At 28.7% G+C, this 17793-nt stretch overlaps 2 protein-coding genes across 4 annotated transcripts; one reads left to right on the forward strand and one right to left on the reverse strand.

Annotated features, from left to right (window-relative positions):
• Nucleotides 1-3556: 3556 nt before the first annotated feature.
• Nucleotides 3557-7067, forward strand: LOC114173756 (transmembrane protein 45A). Of its 3 annotated transcripts, XM_028058338.1 has the most exons (4): nucleotides 3557-3862; nucleotides 3964-3994; nucleotides 4750-5236; nucleotides 6321-7067. In XM_028058338.1, the coding sequence occupies exons 3-4, from the start codon at nucleotides 4890-4892 to the stop codon at nucleotides 6808-6810; spliced, it is 837 nt and encodes a 278-aa protein (XP_027914139.1). In that variant the 5' UTR covers nucleotides 3557-3862; nucleotides 3964-3994; nucleotides 4750-4889; the 3' UTR covers nucleotides 6811-7067. The 3 variants fall into 3 exon arrangements, with proteins under 3 accessions (XP_027914139.1, XP_027914140.1, XP_027914141.1); XM_028058339.1 differs by lacking the exon at nucleotides 3964-3994; XM_028058340.1 differs by lacking the exons at nucleotides 3557-3862; nucleotides 3964-3994 and having other exon boundaries at nucleotides 4025-5236.
• A 910-nt stretch (nucleotides 7068-7977) lies between these two features.
• LOC114174226 (MOB kinase activator-like 1A) lies at nucleotides 7978-13464 on the reverse strand. Its single transcript, XM_028059020.1, has 7 exons — nucleotides 13318-13464; nucleotides 11159-11207; nucleotides 10090-10198; nucleotides 9845-9938; nucleotides 8854-8987; nucleotides 8597-8760; nucleotides 7978-8432 (listed from the first exon to the last, which is right to left on the reverse strand). Exons 1-7 carry the CDS (start codon nucleotides 13338-13340, stop codon nucleotides 8358-8360), a joined length of 648 nt encoding a protein of 215 aa, XP_027914821.1. The 5' UTR covers nucleotides 13341-13464; the 3' UTR covers nucleotides 7978-8357.
• Nucleotides 13465-17793: the final 4329 nt, after the last annotated feature.

Here is a 17793-nt window from a genome sequence, read left to right on the forward strand (position 1 = left end):
ATTATTTATAAAAAATTAAAATCATAAAAAATATCATTTTTCTTTTATTTTCTGAACAAGAACTTTCGTGATTTGAAAATAAAAAATGCCAAAAACGTCCTGTGTTTAAGTGTTTGGAAAAATGATATTCACTTTATATGACAATTATTTGAGAAATAAGTTAAACGACTGAATAGATTTTGTTCCTTAAATTTTTCGGTTTACATATTATAAATTTGTTATTTTCATAACTGGAAATATTCTCATAATTTATCACGAGTTGCATAATTGATCATGCAACTGTTTCTTATTTTAATAATGATGAATTAAAAATATAATATTGATGATAAAAAAGTTAATAATAAAAAATAAAATAATATTTCTTTTTATTTATTTTTGTCAGACAAAACGGTCTATTTTTCCTTATCTTCGTTTTATTTAATCTCTACCACAAAAAATAACCTCAAAGGAAATGTTAAACATGAAGGAGCATTGGTGCAATAGAAACTCATAGGAAAATAAGAGTTTTGTCTTTACTAATTTGATAAAGGAGGTCATAATGGTCAATAGTGGACATTGACACATATGTGAATATGTGCAAAAGAGATATGGGAAGTTTGGAGAAGAAAACTGTGGCAATATTTCAATCACAACAGTAACCAAAAGTCATAATTGCAACTGTTGGTATTTATTTTTTTTTAAATTGTTTTGGGGTAGGAAGCAGTGTTGTGGCTGATGTTCTATGATCAACCATCACCACCAGTATCAATTTATTTCAAATAAAACCATTTGTAGTTATTCAATTTATAATTTTTGGATGTGAATGTTGGATCGGTCGTATATCATTAACTCAAAATCTATGAACGGTAGTAGTGTATGTTTGATTTTATTTTCAAAATATTCAAAATTAATTTTTAAAATTAATTCATGTTAATAAATTGTTTAGAAACATCTAAAATCAAATTTTAAAATTAATAAATAAAAAATTTATACTCTTTATAATTTCTCGATCAAAATTGATTTTCTCACGTCAAATAGAATCAATTTTTTAGAAATGTTTCTAAACACACCCTTAGTTAATTGGCACGTAAATTTATTTAGTTAAGAACATAATGATTCAAATATTGCGTAATTGATTGTGACTTGACTTATTTATCATTTGTTACAAAGTAATTGATCTCATCCATAATTATTTTTTTTCATTAATTGTTTCATTAGAAATTTCATTAACTCGACTTATCTAAATTTCATTCTAAGATTGTAACTCGACTTATCTAAACTTCATCACAAAATAAGTGTATAATCCAAAAATTCAAAAACAACATCATTTCTATTGAGAAATTCTTAATTTTGATGACCACGACTAAATAGAAAAATGATAGTTTTAATTAATAGTTGCACTTCCCATTTTCAAGTGTTCTTTAACTAGAAAAGATAATATTTGACCTTCACTAACTTTTACATGTAATAAATTTACTGTTTATTAAATTAGCTATAAAACACTTAAACTATTGTTACCAATTTATATAAATTAATTATTTTTTATAATTTTGTTAGTAAAATGCATTAGTACATTACATTAATTTATATTAATTTACTTTTTATTCTTACTATTTAATTTATTTAAAATGCATTTTGAAGAATAGGTCAGAAACCAAATTGCAACCTTCAGCTGACAAAAGTGATCAAAAGGTTCAGTAAAATTTGGCTCCTGAAAAGGAGTTGTGAACTAAAAGGAAACATATGAAAATATGGTCCCAACCCCAAACCTTTGAACATGGAACTTAGCTTTGTTTTTATTCTTTTATACTTTTGGTCAACAATAGATGTTGGTTTCACTTTCTCATTGCATCCTTTAACTATATAACATCACTTATATTGAAAAAAAAAATCCAATAACTCATTAATTTTAAAATTAATAATTAAGTTTTTAGACAACAACTTTAATCTTAAAAAGATAGTAGTTTAATAATTACTGAGTAATTTTGTTGTTGTAAAGAAATAAAGATTTTGTAAAAATATAAATGTGTTAGCTTTTATAAAGATTTGTTATTAAAGTAAAATTTGTAAAAAAGATGTAATGACAAAAATGCTCTTGTGAGATGTGTAAAAGAAAAAACATAAGCGTTTTTTTTTTCTTTGTTAAAATTAATAATTATTTTTTTTAGATAGCAACTTTAATCTTAAAAAGATAGTAGTTCAATAATTACTAATCAATTTTTTTTTTTTGTTGTAAAGAAATAAAGTCTTAGTAAAAGTATAGATGTGTTAGCTTTTATAAAAATGTGTTATGAAAGTAAAATTGGGTTAAATATGATTTTGGTCCCTCAAGTTTTACTGAATTTTGGAATTAGTCTCTCATCCAAACTTTATATCAATTTAGTCCTTCATCTTTCAAAATGAGTGAATTTAGTCCTTTTAACCAAATTTTGTTAAGTTTATATGACGTTTCAAGCACATTTCATGATAGTATTTAAGTTAACATTGAAGCAAAAATGTGTCAAACAGTGTAAATAATTTAAATACTATCATGAAATGCACTTGAAACGTCAAATAAACTTAACAAAATTTGGTTAAAAGGACTAGATTCATGCATTTTGAAAAATGAAAGACTAAATTGGTCAAAAATTTTGATGAGGGACTAATTCCAAATTTCGCTGAAACTTGAGGGACCAAAAACATATTTAACCCAAGTAAAATTTGTAAAAAATGTAATGACGAAAATGTGCTTATGAGATGTGTGAAAGGAAAAAAACAAATACGTTTTCTTTTATGAACAAGAAAGGAATGAAAGATTATGGCCTAAAAAAAGAGTATTTTAAATAATAATATATGATAAAAAAAATAATGAATGCAACTCTAAATTTTAACAAAATATTTAAAAATTTATGAGAATACTCAATTATAAAGAACAATGACAATAAACCAAAGAAAATCAAAATGCAGTAAATATTCTAATAAAACAATCATTATCTCTCTTTACCATAACAGTCTACAAAATAAAAAACCAATAGTTTTAATTTTGAAAAACCAAGTCTAACTAATATCAAACCGAAACTATCTACATCTTATTATTGAAGAGGTTCTATTTGAATTTCTTTGTCTAGTAATTTTTTCTCTGGGTACGAAATTTATCTCCCAACTAAAAATGTTTTTTATTTGTAACTTTATAATTAACCAAACTCTGATTAACATATTTAGGTTGGACTTCATCTAAATTTTATGCAAGAGAAAAATAGTTTCATTTTTATTCCTAAACAAATAAACTTTTTAATTCGAACATTTTTTTAAAACGAAATAACGTGAACCCGCCGGCGGCACTAAAAAGAAATGCCATAATTAATAATTAATAATTGAAAAGGAATAATAGCACACACCATATAATAATGATGTGATCTATGTTTTGACAAACTCTTATCTTTTCAAGCCCATCTAAACTATATATTATATTTGTATTTGTTTCAAATTATTGTTATATAGTTTATTTAAATAAAAATAATAAAAATAATAATATTGTTACATTAATTGAGATTGTAAAATGTTAACGTGCCCAGTTATGTATGGAAAACAAATTCGGAAAGAGACCGCGGTTTCCAAGTAAACTACTTGTTTTTCTTTTTTGGTGAATCTCAACTATGCTCTTTTGATTCACCCTTTTAACCCCACAAAACCAAACATCATTGGTCTCAGATCCCACGAACTCCACCATCATACCACTCTTTGCAGTTTGTGCCACCAAAGTTTCTTTTTCTTTTTTTTCATTTTTTTGTTCTGTCTCTGCTTGAAGAATTCAAGAAGTTGTGTTGTCGTGATCAGAAGAACGTAGCTTTTTGAATCGGAGAGAGAGACAGTATTTTCTGCATTTGAACCAATCACTGCTTCGGTAAGTAAAACATCCTCTTTCTTTTTCTTTTTCTTTTTCAATTTTCATCATTGTTATTTTCTTACTTTATGATTATGCTTCTTCTTTTCTTTTTTTTTCAGAACCCCATTATCCACAGTGTAAAGTGCCCAAGTATGCATCTGATGTAGATTATAAAAATCTAAGCTTTCATTCATGCCCGCACACACAATCTGACCCAGATAGATATGCATAGGAGGGGAGAGGAATTTGTGTTTTCTGATTTAATCATGAGTATAAGATGGGTTACACTTTGTTGGTTTTTTTTTTTTTTTTTTTCTTTCTACATACGATGAGATATTGTTCCACTTATCGATTGATCTCCTTGGTTTTGTTTCTCCCTTTCCTTCTCTAATTTCTTTGTCATGGCTGAGTTCTTTGTTTTTAACCCGAGTTTCTAGATTTTGACTTTTTTGGAGGATGGTTTTTCCTTGATTTATTTTGATTGACTGAATGAGATTCCTCATCTTTGGAGATGTGGACTTGTGTGGGGAGTTTTTCTTTACCTCCGTCAAAATGAAAACTTAAGATTGACTCTGAAAAACAGACTTTTCAGAGTTTTATTTCACCAAAAAAAAAAATGACTGAACAAGAACTGCACTAGAATTGCATAGTCAAAAACTCTTGGCTTTGCTAGTTTCTCTTGTAAATTCAAGGGCCGGGTAGGATCCATCTTTGGTTCTTGGTAGAAGATGGCCTTGCTGGATCCTGGTGTAAAAGAAAAGCTTTTAAACTGTTAAAGTTGCAGTAAAAATAATAAACAATTTAAATTTTGGAGCACATCAGATATATATAAAATTTAAGAAGATTCTGTCCAAAAAGACTGCTATTTAATGTTTGAAAACTGATGGTGACATTATTGTATACAGGAAAAAATTGGTTAGCTTATAAAGGGGGAATTCTTCGGTGATCATCTATCTAATTTGCTCCAGCTAAGGAATCATTGAAGGCCAAGTTGGTTAAATTCTAAGGAGATTGTATTTTGGAGAGGTAAAAGTTAATCAGAAGCATGGGATCTTTCAAGGGTCATGCTTTGCCAGGGACACTGTTTTTTGTAGTTGGGTTGTGGCACATATGGGGCTCTGTGGCGAGATATGTTCGTAATCCTAAGGCATTTGAAGTGAGGGTTTGGAATCCTGTGCCAGGGTTTGATGGGAGGCTCAAGCACCTGGAGCTGTATGTTATTACAATCGGTGCTTTCATTGACATGTGCATCGAGCTCTTGTATTCAACTCACCTCAAGTTTTTTGTTAATGGGGTCCTTAATCCTTCTCATATGAATGACTTTGAGCACTCAGGAATGCTTCTCATGTTTTTCATCTTCGGTGTTGTTGCCTTACTTTCCCAAGAGACCAGGTTAGTTCCCCTCTCCCTCTCTCTCCATCACCTTTTTGAATAGGATAAATTTTGCTTTATAACTTGAATGTTTTTTCTTTATCAAAGAACTAATAATGTTTAACTCAGAGTTTGCTCTGTCCAAATCTTGATTACTCATATGGTTTAGACAATCCAAATCTTGATTTAACATTTTTTCTGCTTTCTGTAATGCTAGATTCTATCAGTTTTTTTTTCAACAGTTGAAAATATTGCTTTTCATTCATTGTTTCTGATTCTTGAAATTAAACTAAAGTTCTTGAAATCACGTTCTACTAACCTGCTTTTTAAGTGAAAGTAGGTTTTGAGTGCTACTGCTGTATGATGAGAAATGGGATAATGATTGAAACAGTTAAGATAATTTTGTGAGATATATAACTCCACGCCATAGACAGCACTAGTTGCATTTGGTTTGGTTCTCTGAGTCACAATCTGTTGGAAGCTGTGGGGCTATGAAATGAAAATTCAAAATAATTCTGCTATGAGGGGGTCTAATAGTTATGCCGTTCACCTTAATTTATTTTTGGTGAAATTAAATATTTGGTCTCTACATTTCACATTATTCTTCAGTTTAATCTTAAGAAACTTCTATAGTTTGGCTTAAACCTGAGTAAATTTCCACAAATCAGCAAAACAAGAGTCATTTCATATTGTAAAAACCAGAGTGTATAGTTTGTCATGTAGGGACTATAACAAAAGTTGATTTTAACCTACTTTGTTTAGTTTGGCTAAGGAACATTTAGATAATAAGATGTAAAGAAACTGACAACCAATCTAATTACCATAAGGAATTAGGTGAACAAGAAGTAAAGCTTCTTCTCAGGAGGTTTTCAATTAGTTCAACTGCCATAGATATTTTCTTTTCCCAATCATAATGATTCATTCATAGACCTCTATCTTTAACTGCATATTCTTATTTTCCTATCATTTCTTCAATATGTCATTGATTATAATTCCATGTCATGATCTGTAGTTTACTAAACATGAAACAGTTACCAATCTCCTTTCAAGCATCTTATTTTATATATCTTTTGAATCATCTTTCCTTATGACTTTTTCTTAACAGATTTCTTCCCTTGCCAGAAGGTGCTCTTTGTTTGATTGCTGCCTCAGCATTCTGTGCAGAGTACCTTCTATTCTACTTCCACTCAACAACACACAAGGGTCTTGAGGGCTATTATCACACCCTCCTTGTCTTCCTGGTGGGACTCTGCATTTTATCTTCAATTGCTGGAGCCCTTTTGCCAACAAGCTTTCCAGTGGACTTGTGCAATGGCATTGCTATAGCACTGCAAGGTTTATGGTTCTATCAGACTGCATTTGTTCTGTATGGCCCTATGATGCCAAGTGGTTGCAAGCTTGGGGAGATGAGTGTCACATGTCATTCCGCTGATAGTGAGGTTCGTGGTGAATTGCTTGCAAACTTTCAGCTCTTTGTTGCTGTTCTTGTGGTCCTTGTGGGAACTGTGGCATCATATGTCTTTGCTGCATCAAGATATGGGAAGTATGAAGTTAAGAGTTTGCATGCATTTCAGGTTGGATTTGATGAGGAATGAAGCAGTGTTGCTATTTTTTTTTTCTTTTTCTAGTGATAGTGGTAATGTATTTGGAGAGTAGTTTCTTATAGAACACGGCTGTATAATGAAGTGAAAAGGTTCATGCATATATGATCACAGAAAAGTGAAAAGTACCCCAAGAGAAAAAAAAAAGGATAGATTTTTGTGGTGACAATAATTTTAGGAGTCTGATGTTAAAGTAACTTTGGATTGTTTTTCTGAGGTATATGATTACAAAATGATTTTTGCTGATTACAGAATGTGGATTCCACTTACATCATACTTTCGTTGGTCATCATTCATTCTTGATTATAATGATGATGCATTGGACCTTAACAGGATCATTTTTTCAGACAGAATAATAAACTAAAGCTAACTGTGCTATGCATTCGATTGAACATTTGACATGTTTGGTGGATAGGTTTCCTTCATCATGGTTTGATTATCTTATATGTATTAGATATATTTTATGTGGGACTTTTAAATATCTCATGTGGATCTATTTTGATAAATTTACATGTAATCGATCTAATACCAATTAATAAATAATTGTATAAAATAAGAATAACTATACTGATAACATTTTTCTTCTGAATATCGTTGATTTTCCAATAATCTCACTTTACGGGTTTGTGAAGCAAAGTCTGGTTGGTTTTTTGTTCTATGAGGTTGATAATTTCATATTGGTTACACATATCATGAGAGTGCGACAACAGTAAAGTTTATCAAACCAGCTTTTAGGACGTTGCGCCGACTTTATATTTGCAATTTATAGTTTGCTTTTCTATGAAGAATAACTCATCAATTTAATCTAAAAATTTATCTCATCAATATAAATCTTTACAACTAAAATATAGAAAAAACTGTCTGAAAGTTATTTTTGTCCTCCTTAATCCATAAATATATTCATATTATCATCACTTAAATCCACGTACCAGACCACAAAACGAACATTGATTTTAAAAGCTAGAAAAATATAAGAATTTATTCAAAATTTTCTTAGCTTCAGAAAATGAGATACAATTTCAGAGACTGAATAATTTCCTCTTTAATATTTAAACAAATTGTATTCAGTTGCAATCTACTTTAAAATTAAAGTAGTCTCTCCCTTTTCAATTTCCACATGTTCATATATATGTATATATATAAAATCAAACTAGATAGCAATTTATCCAATAAAAATGTAGGAGCAATGCCATAGAAATATGCATAGTTCATGTGTTGCTAAATTATTAGTGAACATTGTTTTGGCAACAACCTTCCAACTTCAAACTTCTGTTTAAGTATGCAGGTCTTCACATTTGGCATATATGAACCAGTACAATTAACTTCTTTTTTAAATCTATGATGCCCCATTTTGCATATAAAAGATGCTTTGGTAAGCTTTGAAGAAGGATGACTTAGATCCTGTTCCCAAGCACATATAACACAACAAATGCAAGGAGGCTTTGTGTAGTCAAATACTAAAATGCAGTTTCTATTTAGAGTAATACATTAGTTGTGCTTTCTAGGATAAGATTTTTCACAGAAGGACCCGATTCATTTCTCTAGTATGGGACGATAATGGTCTCTATAAGCTCTTGAAGGGGTGCCAGCTCCTTTTTGTCAATCAGCCCAAACTCCTGCATAACAAATACTAGTTAATTTCAAACAAAATCTACACAGTTAGACAAATATTTTATTTATATTATTGATAATATTATTTTTTAAAAATGGATTGATAGACAAAGAGCCAGATAAGTTACTTCAACAAAATAAACAAGTAAAAGGAAAATATGAGGCTTACACAGGTGAAGAGTATAAAATGCTTGAAGCAAGTGTTTAAGTGGGCCTCTTCTTTGAGGCTCACAATTTTCTGAAAGTGAGAATGATATATGTGAGCATATACACGGAACAAACGTTTGAATATTGTCTTCACAACTTCCTTGAAGTTGGCAGGAAATGGTGAACCTGAAAGATTTCACAGTTTAAGGAACCAAAATGAAAAAGATGATCATATAATCTAAGAATATTAATGCAAAAATAAAATATTAAAATCTTCACCAAGCTTCTGAGGGAATATGGATTCATCATCAAGCTGTGCTTCAATCCAGTCCATCAGATATTCTACATATTTTGGAGCAGAAACCTCAATAGGTTTTTTAATTTGTACACCATCTGCCCATCTATATTCATACCTAAAGTATTCCAAACAGAGTACAACATTAGAACTACGGATGCATAAATATCTAGTACAGATGGATCTAGACTTTTGATTATCATTATAGGTACGTTTACATAAAACACACGAGTTCCCACCAAAAGGGTAGAGTACAAAAGTCACTCATTGCTAAATATTGTCTAGAATCAAAACAAAATGAACTGACTCAAGCATCCAAATTACATGATTTTGCAGAAACACAGAACTGAAAGGCAAGACAACATAAGAGCCAATGTATAAATATATAGCGCAGATGGATCTAGAATTATTATAAATATTAAAGGAAAGTTTACACACCTGCAATTGGAGTATTTTTTAGGTACTTTCAGAAAGGAAGTGCAGAACTTACTCACTGCAAAGTAACAGTCTAGATTCTATAGAAAATGAACAATTGGCAAGAATAGCCAATGATTTGCAGATACAGAGAACCAAAGAAGAAATTAACACAAATAACTGAAGAAATGGCACCTTTAACAGCACTACGCAACAGCAACCTTTTTCTTTACCAAAATAGTGTGATAGCACTATTTTGTAAAAAACTACATTCAAATTGTTATAGAAGGAGATACTCAGAAGGAGTAAACAATTTATGCCAAAGTGTGATAAGCTTTAAGAACACAACCATTGTTTCAAGCTTCATAGTTATTTAGTTACCAGTCAATTCAAGATACTAGATACACAATCGACATTGTTTCAAGGAACTCAGATTTTTTCATCCAACAGCAAAGATAATTGAAAGAACGTCATCCGACTAAAAATCTAAAAGCATACAAATGCTTTTCCCCCTCAAAATGAAAGGTAAACAAAGAAATCAGTCATTTAAATATTCCATACTTGGGTCCTGCAGACATTGTCCGACAATTCTCTGGAGTACAGAACTCTGTAAGGGTACCATAAAGCAGATTCACCTGGTTGAAGAAATCAACAGCTGTAATGTAGACAGAAAAAAAGGTTAGATTACTGCATCTCAGAATTCTATTAATACATAGAGGAGGAAATCAAGAATAAAAGGCATAAGAAAACTTCATGTAGAATATACACTGCTCTTAACAAGGCATTAGAGAGAGAAAAATAGTTACTGTTGACAGCTAGCCACTCATTTAAATCCTCCCCAGGAGGTAGCTTTACTGCTTCCCTCAGATTTCCACTACCCAATGTGGCATCAATATGTTTTCTAAGTTGAGCTCCCTGCAATAATAACAATAATAATAATTAGCAGCAGAGTTCCATTCATCTCCCACTGGATCTGTGCGAATCTAAAAAAATCCAAGACAGACCATCGGATCACTATCTTCTCTGCCTCACTGCCTCACGTTTATCACAAAAAACCAGTTGAAAACTAAAAAACCCAAATTATATCTGTATATGTAAGGACAACTTATAAACTCATAACCATTCACGACGAAAAATTAAGAGAATTTCACCATTACTCCTTCCTTCCCCTTCCCCTCTTCGGCCAAAGATTAAAAAAGAAACAAATAAGACAACTTGACAAGTCCAGACAATTTTTAACAGCTGCCAAGAGCAAAACACAAACATGCCGAAAATGCGTAAATTGTGTTAAATGCGTGACGGTTAGATATTCGTCATCAATTTTGGAGTGAATGCAATACAAAGTAATATTGTAAAATATGATTTTATAAAATGACTCCATTAAATGTAACTTTACTTTGAAGATAACACAATTAAAGATTACATTTATTGAGTATACCATGTAAATCCATTTCCTACATCATCTCTTCCCTGACAAAAAATAGTCTCATTTGGGAGGATCAAACCATTTTACTTCTAAATGTGTTCCTTTTTCTCAAATTCTTATCCTTTTACATCATATTTCTAAATTCCAAGAAAAATAAAATATACTATTATATTGCAGAGATTTTCCCAGTTGCTTTTGAACAGGGTCTTTTAACAAAGGACATTTAGTGCTTCAAGCAATCTAATATTTTGAGTAATCATTAGGATGCCTTTCGTGAGCTCTGTGTAAGGCTAAAGCAATTCCTTCTCATTTCATGCACGTGTGCAATAAAAACTGAATTGGTCATAACAGCAAGGCTCTAAGCTTTAAATGAAGAAAAACAAAAACTTAAAATCATCAAGAACAAATAATATCTTAAACAGGATCCCAGAAAAATAATAGGAACCCACCTTACTTCCAGATGGAGTACTTTTTTTTGGGCGGAATGTTCTCTGGTTTCTGTTGCAGAACAATATCAGGTAAGATACTAACGAAGGAAGGAAGAGAATCAAAATAAACTGAATTACTAAAAATATTTCATCAACATTGTTTGCATTTGTGACATGCAAAATAGTATCATCCAAAGTTGCACTAAAAGCATAATAATTATTTTATATCTCTATTGCTGATTATTCATTTTCTTAACAAAAATCATTTCACACATTTGTAACTGTTAGTGAGAGGGGGGAGTCTATTAAACTTGAACGTCCAGATTATAAAAATATCTGCGTCAACTAGCTGTCCATTAATCAGCAAGTATTTACATGGAAAAAAAAAAGAGCAGGCCAAATATGAGTAGTGATCATTTGTGACACCATAATAAACCAATTTAGTTTGATATGAAGAAAGAAAAAAGGAAAGGTAAGACAAACACGAAAGGGTATAAATGGTTTTGAAATGCTAAAGTATGGATTACTGATCACATGATAGGACATAGAGGTAATGAAGGAATTCTATACACAATCAATTGAAGTGACAACTGAAACATTTTTGTCTTCATATTAAACTACGAATGAATTTAAAAATTCAAGTACTTGTTTTCATAGAAGTACCATTGTACCAATAGTTATGAGAGTGACGAAATGATGAAAAGTCAACAATATTATAATTTACTAATATTTAACATTTCAGAAATTAAATTTGTTTAACATTAACTAGGAGAACAGAAAAAAGTGGCATATCACTGATGCAAAAAAATAAAAGGTAGATACCCTATAACTTTTTCAGAAGAAATCATAGAGTTGTTTGTCCTCCGAGGAATAGCTGCTGTTCACTTGGTCAAAAGGATGTGATCAAATATCAGATAAATGAGCAAATTTTGAATGTGTCACATGATCTCAAACAGCAACAAATTTGCTCATTAAATACTTATGATATGTTGAAAACCTCCCGGAGAGTTAAAGAGCTACAATTAGTGCATAGAAATGTTTTTCCAAACAAAATGGAAGTAGATAAAAAGGGAGGATCAGTATTGTATGATTTTGTCGAAAGAAATAAAAATTATTGGTAGCCAGAAGTAAATGAATAGGGAGGGAATAACATTGTTGTTAAATGGTTGTTCTTTAGTTTGGAATGGCGGTGCGAACTTTTTGCCTACTGCCACAGGCTATTTTTGAAGGGAGACCCGTTATGGTGGAGCCACAATGGCGCATTTATGTGGCAAAATTGTGTCCTTCAACCACTCACCATTGACAACAATAGCAGAAAATCGACATCTAAGCTCCTTAGACTCATAATCTCAGATAGATTAACTAGAAATCATGTTTAGCTGACCATTGAAAAAAATTAAACCAGACAATAAGGCTCTTTCACCAAATCTCATACACTTGATCAAATGTGAAATTACGAGAAGTATACTGAGATATGTTAAGAAATATTGATCTTAAATAAACTGCGAGGAAAATCCTATGGAATGAAAAGGGGAATTTGCCATTACTTATTTTATCCACTGAAATAATTCTGGATTTGCTTGGAAAGTGCATGGTGAACTTTCTCTATAATATAATTATTGAATCTTAAAAGAACAAGGGTTTGTTTGATTTCCTTTTCATATTTTGTTTGCTTAATAACTCTTTTCTAAAACAACTTTACTCTAATTATCAATCAATTCATCATCTAAACTCTATTAAGTTTACTATGAGCATGTAAAACCAGTCTAATAACCTACACCCTTTAAAGAAAGAAAAAATCTCCCCGAAATAATCTATTCCCCAAACATGGAATACACAAAATCACTCCAATTCTACCTGCTCAACAGAATTACTAAGAGTAATTAAATAGTACGATGGATTAACAATAGATCACTGATAAACATAGTAGTAGTGCGCACTAAATTTCCCCAAATACATATACTTGAATGTAAAAAACGTGATCCAGATTAAAAGTTGTTTAATTGAAAAACAAACTACGCATTTAAATATTGAACAAAGATCACTGATCGGATCACAAACATAACAAACTGTGAGAAGAAGAATCCATTAAATGCAAACAAAAATCAAAGAAAGTAAAACTCGGAAATTGAAAGTTGAGAAGTGTGAATCGTAGTAAAAATTGAAACTTTCGCACTTACCTGCCTATACCGAAGAGGCTCATGGCTGGGTTGAGAGAAAGAGAGAGAGGAAAACTTTTCGTCTATGGCGTCTTTTCCACTCACAAGGTTTCGACTTTAGAATTCGAATATTTTATTTTTATTTTTTCCCACAATGACCAAATCACCCTTCTTTTTGTTTTTAATCAGTCTTTGGTCCCTTCGACTTGCGTGTGCGTGGTGTAATAATCGAGTATCGACATATTTTGATTATTAAAACTAGCGTAATAGAGGGGCAATATCGCGATTGTGTGTATGATTTTTTAAATATGCGTGATATTATATTAGTAGGTGATAATATTATAATGTTATTAAGTTAATATATATATATATATATATATATATTAAAATTATATTTATTAAAAATAAAGTGAAATATATCAGAATCGATAAAAGAATAACTATTGACAAATAAAGAAGAAGAGAAGAAATAAAGACTTCTGATTTTATAAAAAGTTTGTAGAAGTAACGGTCAATTTTCAAAAATTTAATAAATTATTATATTTAAAGGGTAAAATCGGTATTTTGAAAAGTGAACACAAAAAGGAGAATCCGCTTTATATATTGTTATAGATAAGGCTTAAATGTATTTTTTTTTATTTTTTTAAAATTTTGACTTAATTTAATCTATTAATTTTTAAAAAAATTGGTCTAATTTAATATATCAATTTTAAAAATACATGAATTTAATCATTTTAATTAAATGTTATTAAATTTATTTATCGTCTCACATATGTTTCGTGATAGTAGTTAAGTTATTTACATCATTTGTCACATATCTTATTTAATGTTAGTTGAGTAAAGAAACGTCAATTAAATTTGACAAACTTTAAATAAAATGACTAAATCTACACATTTATATAATTAAATTAAATCAAAATTTCAAATAAGAATTAATTACAACTTTTATTAAAAAATTAAATGATAAAAATATATTTAATCCTTAAAATAACATTACCCTTATATATAATTTAAATGTTTCTTATGATGTACATCGGTGACTAGTATTTTTTGAGGAATCAAAATATATTTTTATTAAAAATCGAAACTAATTTAACATTTAATATTTTTAAAATTGGATTGATGATTATGCAAATAAAGGTGGGATTTCAAGTTTAATGACAGAATCATATAAAAACAATAATTAAATAATTAATATTTTAATTTATAAAAATTTATAAAAAATATCGATTTACAAGCTAAAATTAAACCTATCATAATATCTAATTTTAAATATTAATATATCATATCAATTTTAGTTAATAATAATGAATTTACCATAATGAAAAATAATCTTTTATTGATAACTTAATAATTAATGTACGTACGTCAATTTTAATTTTGTCAGTGAAAAAAATGAAAATTGTGATAACTTAATCCAGGGATGTATAAGTATAGAAGGTGTGTATTATACAACATAACTTTGTCGATAAATTTCACAATTTAATACATAAAAAAAAAAAAAAAACTTTCAAAAAAAGTACATTTTAATATCAAATTCGATAACAGATATTACTTCCTGAAAATATCTCTACAAATATCAACGATTATAAAATTATCGCATATTTTAGATTCATTCGTAGATAAATCAGAAAACAAACTTAGAAAAAAAGTTCAATCCTTTTATAAGCCACATTTTAACACAGTAACAACAAAAAGTAGTCGTTTACCCTTGGAATTTAAAAAAAAAATAGCATTACTTAAAGTTGCTTTTCTTTTACAAAAATTATGGAGATAAATAATATATTTTTTTAAAATTAAGAAATCATATATATATATATATATATATATATATATATATTAATATATATTATATAAAACTAATTTATTGTTTTTTATCTCAAAAATTTACCTGTTATAAACTTTCAATCCTCAAACATTTTATTTATTTATTTATTTTAAGACTACTTTTCATCACTATTTTGTTTTTTCAAAACAACCATGTAAGAGGCAGCAAATGATAAATAAATATTTTTCCAAAGACTCTCACCTCTTTCAAATTTTTGAGCTTTCTATTTTCTTTCTTTTCTCTGATATGAAATCTCTATTTAATTTTTAAAGATTACATCTATAGTATACCTAACATAAATTTTATTTGTTTGAAATCTAACTTAAAATTATAATTATATAATCTATTTTTTAATTTAATTTCTTAAAAATAAATTATAAAGACAATGCAATTGACTTGTCCCTAATTTGATTAAAAAAAACGAGTTGGACTATCCCACTCTGTATGATAAATGTGAATTAATTTTGTTGTGTATCTTATATAAAATCTTAAAAGAAGTTACATACAAATGTTACAATATTTTTTATTAATATTTAACATTGTTACATCCAATGAGCCTATCATCTAGAACAAAATTCATCCACAACCATAAGATTACCATATTAATGTTTATATAAAGATTAAGGTTTATATCAACTAAATATGCAAAATAAAATATAAGAAAATGAAAAAATTATGTTTGACTTAAAAATTAAAATATAATAAAATTTTGTTGGGGTTATTTGTTGGGTACGAATAGTATCTATCTGCAACAAAAAAAATCGCGAGTACATGAAAATATTAATAGATAATTCAAAAATAAATAATTTATAAATTTGTAAAATTAAATTTAAATAAAAGTAAAAAAAATAAATATAAATAAATTTTTATTTTAATTAAATTTAATCTAATAAAATATAAATTAAATCTTATATTTAATTAAACTTAACTTAATAAAATATAAATTAAATTTTAATTCTAATTTTTTTGTGAGTAACAAATACCACGAGTATGAATAATATCATACCCGCACCCGACCAATTTTAAATGGATATTAAAATACCCGTTACTTACAAATTTTATCAGCGAATATCCGCATAAATGGTTATTTTTGTCATCTTTAGACATGCATGAGATGTGTGTTAGCCGAGGAAACCCAAACAAATCAAGTGATTTATAATACCTAGCTTGCCTCGTGTTTTTTTTAAGAAAACTAACAAATATGACTCAACTCATATTATCATTCATAATTTTAACAAATATAATAAATGATTATGTGATACAGTTCAAGGTTGACGTAAATTTCAAATCGTTGTTTATGTGAATTAGATTGACCAATTAAATCTTTCTGACCTAACTAGCTTTTTTTCTTTTACATCAAATGGGTATAGTTTAATTCCAATTATGTTCATAAAACATCAAGTGACAAATACACCAAGAAGTGGATTCATGCATCATACAGTCAATTCATACATTAATCAAGTCATTCACAAACCAATCAACACAAATTTATACCAATTGAACCAATATCAAATTAAATTTATCACACCAATCTCTCAATTACACACATAAGTTCATTCTCTTCAAATCACAATCATGCATAGACAATTTACTAGTTCTCCTACTTAGAGTAAAAGCTCACGACACAAAAAAAAAAAAGCTCAACTTCTAATAGATGCTATAATTACAAAAAGTAAAAATAAAAAATCTATTAAAGATCATAACACATCTTCATGATCAATAAGAAACAAATATTCACATTGAGTTGTTTTGTGTCACATGTGTGAATTAAAGAGTAACACATAACACGATACATTACACTGACTAAAAAAATAGTAAAAAATGAGACTTACTTTATTTTAAACATTGATCGATTAGATGTGTAGAATGCCCTACAAGGATCAATTCTGCTATCTTTATTCTTTAAATAAACGAAAGGATATAATAAAAAATATAAAGAAAAAATGACAAAAAGATATTTTAGAAATATAATTTTAGAAAAAATATGTTTTTATATAAAAGAAATTTGATTAACAAAAACTATATTTATAACCTTAAATTTCAACTAATAAAATAATCGAGTATCATTTGTTATAAATTACTATTTTTATTTTCTATTTTTTATGTCTTTATACGATATCTTATATGAAAAAAAAAAAAAATTACTGCAAAGAGTTACATACTTCGATAAAATTAAATTTCACTCATTTTGTGAGTAATAGCTGATTGAATGATTAGAAAAATACTTAGACACATAATTGTTACTATATTTAAGAATGAAAAAAATTAACAAATGAATGATACTTGTTTTGTGAGACACCTTAAACCATGTGCAATAATGTACATCAATGAAATTTGTACAAATACATCCTGATCAAATCTAGGTCCATAGAATAAGCAACACATAGTTTTAGGAATATGAAAAACTCCTACTGGATGACACTGTTTAAATATAATTGGGCTTGTGAAAGTATTAAATACAGTATGCATTTAAATTATAATGAAAAAAAATGTGGTAAGTTATGAAAAAAAAAAGTTGTAGCATAATTATGAAGAGTTTATGTTTAACTAAAGAAAAAGTCATTAAAGTTATAAGTTGTAAGTTGATTCTCAAATTGTGATTATAGGTTGTATCTATTTAAGTTATCCAAACCAAAACATCTGTAGAAGATGTTGGAGTGTTACATTTA

This window comes from Vigna unguiculata, chromosome 2, assembly GCF_004118075.2.
Source record: "Vigna unguiculata cultivar IT97K-499-35 chromosome 2, ASM411807v1, whole genome shotgun sequence".
Classification (NCBI taxonomy): Eukaryota; Viridiplantae; Streptophyta; class Magnoliopsida; order Fabales; family Fabaceae; genus Vigna; species Vigna unguiculata.